Source organism: Hippocampus guttulatus, chromosome 18, assembly GCF_054856545.1.
Source record: "Hippocampus guttulatus isolate MCC_2025c chromosome 18, RoL_Hgut_1.0, whole genome shotgun sequence".
Taxonomy (NCBI): Eukaryota; Metazoa; Chordata; class Actinopteri; order Syngnathiformes; family Syngnathidae; genus Hippocampus; species Hippocampus guttulatus.
In genome coordinates this window covers 7,785,059-7,791,351 of record NC_141278.1, presented here as the reverse complement: position 1 = coordinate 7,791,351, position 6,293 = coordinate 7,785,059, and the positions used below count along the sequence as shown (strand labels likewise).

Genomic DNA, 6,293 nt, shown 5'->3' with positions numbered 1-6,293 from the left:
GGATAAAACATGGTTTGAGCACCACTTCCTGAAAGACCGTCACCAAGGTGATGGTACTAAGAGGATCACCAAGTTTGGTGGTGATCTGCAGCCTGGGAATTTTTGTACTTGGATTTGGGTTTCTGGAGCGTGTTCAGGTATTTAGTTCTGGTGTGTGTTTAGGTCTCTATGACATCATAGTAAAAAATCCTGAATTTTTGGTATCTTAGTTCTGGTTTTGTGTGTTTCATTTTCTAAATTCTGTGTTTGGTGTGTGAGTTTCTGGGTGTAAAAAAAGAGTGAGTCAACGTCAGTGTAAATATAGCGACGCGGTTGGGAAACTTCATAACCCGAACCCTGTCATTAAAGTTCTACTGGTCGGGGACCGCCACAGTGACATCACTTGTTGTCTGTCTCCAGCTTATTCCCAGCACATTCTACACCGTGCAACTTGTAGAAATGACCTTTCAATGTACTCCGTTAGCATGTGTCTATTTTGACTTTGCGAGGCTATTTCCTGCCACATCTTAACCCAAATTGTGGGGAAAACGGCATCCTATCTTGCCCCGTAAATTCTGCCTAGCAACATGTGACCCTATCGATCTCACTAGGAAGAAGTATTTGTGTCTGTTTAGCAACATGTCTGCATCTTCTAGATTATGTTTAATTTATGGTGATGTTTTTTTAATTAAGAAGGACAACAAATATGTATTCTACTCACTGATGTGATTTAGTTTAGATTGGGGGTTTTTTTCAAATGAGGGAAAGGCACATTTCAACATTTTCATTTAATTTTATTTATTTTAAAAAAATGTTGGACTAAATTAATTTTTTGGTAAATATTTCTGTTTTGTAAAAAGGTACTAACATTGAATTTCTTCATACTTTAATGAAATTTATTTTTTGAAATGCAGAAATTATTTTCTAAAATCTTATTTTAATTATATTTCCTAATTACTAATGCAGCGTGTTATACCGGAGACAAATTCCTTGTGTGTTCTACATACTTGGCCAATAAAGATGATTCTGATTCTGATTCTGATGTTGAATCCACAATTATGTATTTCAATTCATGTGAAAAAATATTCCAATTTTCTTTGGGAAATGCAATTTTTTTTCATTTTTATTTCAATTATTTTAATGACATTTGTTAACGTTTTTTTTCTCTCCATTCTTCCCAATGGTGGGGAAAATGCAAATATGAGCAATTAGGAGGTGTTCCAAAGTCAAATTAACCTCCACAGCATCGGTTTGTGCTCCAGTTATACTGGTGATGGTGTGTGTCTACTTTTGGGCTTGTTTTTGACCATCTGCTACCAAGCTGCAGGAGCTCAGCATCTCTCTGTGTCACCAAGCAGTCGGAAGCGTTGATGTTTGTCAGGAGGATTTGAGTTCCTCTTGCCACCTATGTGGCATGGCCGCCTAGCCGGATGCTCTGTCATGCAAGCCAACGAGTCTCGCTTGCGGTGGACACATTCCACTCTCGAATGTGAATGTGCTTTGCATGAGTGGACACGGAGACAGACAGCGAGGGAGACACAGTGCATGTCTGACTGTCGTCTCTTTTGTCCACGCCGCGGATTGGATTTATCCATTTGTGCTGGACATGTGCTCAAATGCCTTCATAACCCAAGTGTTGTGGAATTGCTCCCTTCATTCAGTTTAGGACTCGCAATTTATGGAGCTGTGTATGTGTGCAATGTCAAGGCTGTGTATGGGTGCAGTTTCTGCAAAACAATCGACTACGCAGTCCTTGGGTACAATTCCACGACAGCCAGAAAGCATCATGTTGTGACACTGATGAAGATGAGTGATTGTTAAAATGATCAACAGAATGCTTCAAATTAAAGGCCACTTCATCAACACGCCACGACTGATAATGTCTTCAGCCCTAATTGAATCCAAATGTCATTTAAATGGCTCCAGAGCCATTAGAATTCATCTTCCGGTGACGCTAAGAACGGGAGCTGGTTGCTTTGAAAGTGGTCCGAGTGAGCTCCGTGAGCGGCTTACCTTCAGCGGGCAGCGATGGTCTACAGCCTAGCCGGGTTGCGAGCGTGGAAGGCCGGTAGAACTGCTGCCGTCGCCGCTGCTCCCCTCCTCCTCCTCCGGTTCCGAATGGCTGAAGAAAAATGCCTTCCGCTTCTCGGCTGGATCGGACGTGCTGTGCGGAAGAATTAAAAAAAAAAAGCGAAAGTGGGTGATGGTGCTAATGGTCCACTTCCTCCTCCTCCTCATCCACTACCACCTCCTCTAGAGCTCTCTCGCCCTCTCCCGGTCACGCGCACAGTCGACCGGCTAGGCTGCTTTCCATTCGGGGGTTAACCCATGGCTCGCAGCGGCCGGGCGGCGGCTGCTTTTTCGGGGCTGCTGGCGGCGGACATGTCGTCACGGGGATTTGTGGGGTGGTCCTGGTGCTGGAGTGGGTTTGCCGGGGCTCCTCCTGCCGCGTCATCTTGCGTGACCCTGTTCGCGTGAACGCGGACGAAACTCGCTCACGGACGCTCGACGTCTTCCCGTCGAATCTCTGTGAAAGGGGTAAAAAATGACGAAGAGTCGTCAGGGACAGACTGTACTGTCATTCAGGATCACCTCTCACACATTACTGTTTAGGTGGGGGTCGGCAGGGGGGGGGGTCACAAAGTGAAATGTTTTTATCAGCACAAGTGAGTTATACACGCCATATAGATTTGGCGCTTTTACGGACACAAGTGAAACGCTTTCATACATAACTTGACATTTTTTTCCACTCACATACACAAGTGAAACGCTCTCATGAGCAAAAGTGACATTTTGTTTGCTCACCTCCACAAGTCGTCGCGTTCTTTATGTCGGGATGATGCTTGCAGTGGAGGTGTTTAGATCCTTTAGGACGTAAACATGTGGGACAATTTTAAATATGACAGTAGAGCGTTCAAATACACACACGCACACACACACACACGCGCGCAAAAACACGAATGCGCGCGCACGCACACCCGTGAAATGCTCTTTCAGTCCATAGTTTTTCAAGATTTCTGAGCACATTCCTGGACGATGTGTGAAAGCGTGAGTTTCACAAATATATGCGAGTTTCAAAAAAGTGTGTGGGAGCATTTCACAGTTGTGTGTGAGAGGCAATCCAAAATGATTTGGTTAAGCTTCTCTCAAAGACACAAGGCGTTGGACTTCTTGAGATATTTGCAGCAGTTACTCATCATTCACATCGATATGACGTCACCACCACACACACCGCTGTGTGCGTGTTTATTTTGGCCACTATACTCGGTACACTTGGGGCGACTTCATTTTTCTTCAGTCGTAGCGAAAGTAATGTTAGTTTATACATTTTCTTTGGGGGCATGTGTCAGTGCAGAAGAGAACACCAAAACAAACCATGCTCAAATTCTAATTTAAATTGCAATTGTTGCATCTAGTGGGCAGTTCTTTGTTGCACTCAGCATGATTCCGACTACAGTATTGCCAAGAATTGGCAAGAGTTTCCAAGTTGGCCACGTCCATGGAACCAGGCGCCACCTGCCTCAAAAACATTCCTGAAATTCCCAGATCAAAAGGAGAGTCCAAAATTACGAGAAAAAAACGGATAGAGAGGACAACGTCATCAAGTTAACTAGTAAAAATGTGTACTCCAATGATGTAATTTAACCTAATGTAATATTTCTGTCAAAACCGAGGAAAAGCAGTTGGGGTCAAACATGAATGGAAATCACGAAAGATGCACAAAAAGTGCTTGCTTCTGGCGCCATCTTGTGGCGTTCGTCGAAATGATTTTTTTTGTAACAATTGAACAGGTAATGAATTTGCCATTAAATTTTGTACCATTCTATAATAACCAAAATGAGTAATTCTGTTTGATTAATATAGTAGTCGTGGTAGCAGTATTTAGAATAACATTTGAAAGAATCATTTAAGCACTATATAAATAAAAATGTATTGTAGAAGTTATGAAAGAATTACATTGGTCAACAGTCAATTTTAATCTGATGGTCTCGAAACGTCGTTAATATTGATTACAGTACAAAAATGCCCTTTGTTTCTATCACATCATGTTTTTGAGATATATTTATTTTGAAGTTTGGCCTAAAAAAGCTTGCACAAGACTTATTTTGCCATGTTTTAATTTATGGCTACCACCTGTTGCTGAACCGAACACTTCATTGATAAATCTATTACTATATTACATATTATTTTGTTGTTATATTATTATTATGAAACCTGAGGGCAGATTAAGAATCAGTAAAAAAACATTAACAGTTTACTTTACCTGCATCTCTGATTAAAAAAAGAAATGTTGACCAGAGTTATTCTAAACAGGAGTGTTTTCCCCTTTAAGTAACAAGACTGATTATAAAAATTGTCTGCCTTGCCATAGAAACATTCAAAGAGAGAAAATGAAGAGTAGAAGGAAAGACTTATTTTTATTAACTGAGAGAGGAAGATTTTTACTGTACACGATGACAATTGAGGGGCAGGTAGGTGAGTGGTGACCCGAAGTTCACGGGTCGGACTGGCCACTCTGGCCTGTGTGGTGAGCAGGCGGTGTGTAGGTGCCCTCCTTAATCATCTTGTCACGTTGCTGGCGGATGGTGTACAAACGCTTGTGCTGCAACGGCAAGAAAACAAGGACAGATTCCGAATTTTTTTTTTTCATTCTACCCTCTGCAGTTGGTAAAAAACAAAGCAAGGCATCAATAACTACCATCTTCTGCCTGTGCATGCACTCGTAGAAGTCCTCAAACTCCAGCCGGCACTCTCGCTTGGCACGGGTCGCCCCGATGCCGTGGGAACACTCGACCAACTCCTTCTCAAAGGCGTGGCAGCGCGCAGCCCGCTGGTTAGGCTGGGGCCCGCTCTGCAGCAGCAGCCAGCGGTCCACGTCCACGCCCAGGCGCGACTGCAGGTCCACGAACGGCATCGTACTGAGAAACGAAATAGCCCACTTTAAGGTTAGATTTAAAAAAAAACCCACTTCCCAAGAGAAACATTTTGGGGGGGATTATCTGGAAAGAAATATAAGTAAAAATGTTTGTTATTTCTGGGGATGACAATGTGAGTTGTTTAGGGGAAAAAAACATTGCTGATTTGGTCCAAGAGATAAAAATTATTTCACCAGTGGTTATTTTACCGTGACAGCCAACTGTCCTCCAAGCGTTATTAAGCCATGAATGACTGATTGGCCGGGCGGAGGAATCATGCTATTTTGCCGTCAGTTATTCTGCAGTGAGTTCTGCACGGTGCGTGGTTCCTGCCTCCTTTCAACCCTTTCTGTCTATTTACATAAAATTCTAAAATGTGTTTTGTCACTAAAAATGGGCTGTTGTCGGCATTACAAACCTAACCCAAACACTAACTATAACCCTGACACATTTCTGGAGTGCTTTAAATGTTCGCGTGTCTATACGCCAGCAGAAGACACTTTACGTTTTTCAAGTGTAGAAATTGCGCGTTCAACTTGTGTAAATGTAGAAAATTTAACGCGTAAAGAATACAATTCCAGTTTCTCGCGCGATAGAACGCGAGGTGGCGAGTTGCCGGTCACGGTAAACTCACAACGACGAATATTTTATTGTAAAAACCTCCTCCGCCGAAAGGGTTAAGTCAATTTTATGGTTTAAGACTCTCAAGGTAAGGTCCAATTATCATTCATTGTCTATTACAACCACTTTATGCACAAAAATATGAATGATAGTTTCAAAAATGTCGGCTAGCAAGTATGTGAGCACGACAGCTAGCCAAACAGTCCCCCGTCAATGACATGTCGTGCGAATAGCGACTCAGTACATTTTGTACGTTGACAGAAAGTAATAGCTCAACTTAAAGTCAAATTCCAATCGAAAACTCGGACTTAACATTACAATATCATCATAAAAGGGAATGAAATCTTATTACCGTGTATGATAGGCGTCAATTTAACCTTCCCCCGGATGTACCGTTTTGCTTTGCGACTGTCGTAAAGTGAAATATATGTCGCGATAGTCGTACGCTACTGCTACCTAGTGGACAAAAATGGGTCAAGCAGAATGCACGTCACAAGTACAAAATAGTTTAAAACGAAACTGTGAGATCGCTCGTTGTTAGTTTAGTTAATTCGCTCAATATATCCGACCATATTCTTTTCGTCCAGTGAGCCATGTAGAATATTGTTTGACTGTTCAGTGCTGGAGGTTCATTTAGATCCCAAATCCCCTAAAAAAAAAAAATAGAATGAATTGAATAAACGAATCGAATAATTAGCCAGTCAAAAAAGCGATTTTTATAATTTTGATTATTATGATTATTATTTTTACTTGTCATAAGTTTGCGCAAAACAAGTT

General features: G+C 42.0%; 1 protein-coding gene across 1 annotated transcript; it reads right to left on the bottom strand.

Annotated features, from left to right (window-relative positions):
- Nucleotides 1-4,378: 4,378 nt before the first annotated feature.
- Nucleotides 4,379-5,965, bottom strand: ndufs5 (NADH:ubiquinone oxidoreductase subunit S5). The gene is made up of 3 exons (XM_086136843.1): nt 5,869-5,965; nt 4,679-4,898; nt 4,379-4,582 (listed from the first exon to the last, which is right to left on the bottom strand). Exons 2-3 carry the CDS (start codon nt 4,892-4,894, stop codon nt 4,475-4,477), a joined length of 324 nt encoding a protein of 107 aa, XP_085992969.1. The 5' UTR covers nt 4,895-4,898; nt 5,869-5,965; the 3' UTR covers nt 4,379-4,474.
- Between the last annotated feature and the right edge of the window lie 328 nt (nt 5,966-6,293).

Coding starts and splice junctions, on each gene's coding strand:
- ndufs5 (XM_086136843.1), bottom strand. CDS start 4,894: ATGCCGTTCGTGGACCTGCAGTCGCGCCTGGGCGTGGACGTGGACCGC. Junction 4,583..4,678: donor GCATGCACAGGCAGAAGATG/GTAGTTATTGAT, acceptor TTGCCGTTGCAG/CACAAGCGTTTGTACACCAT.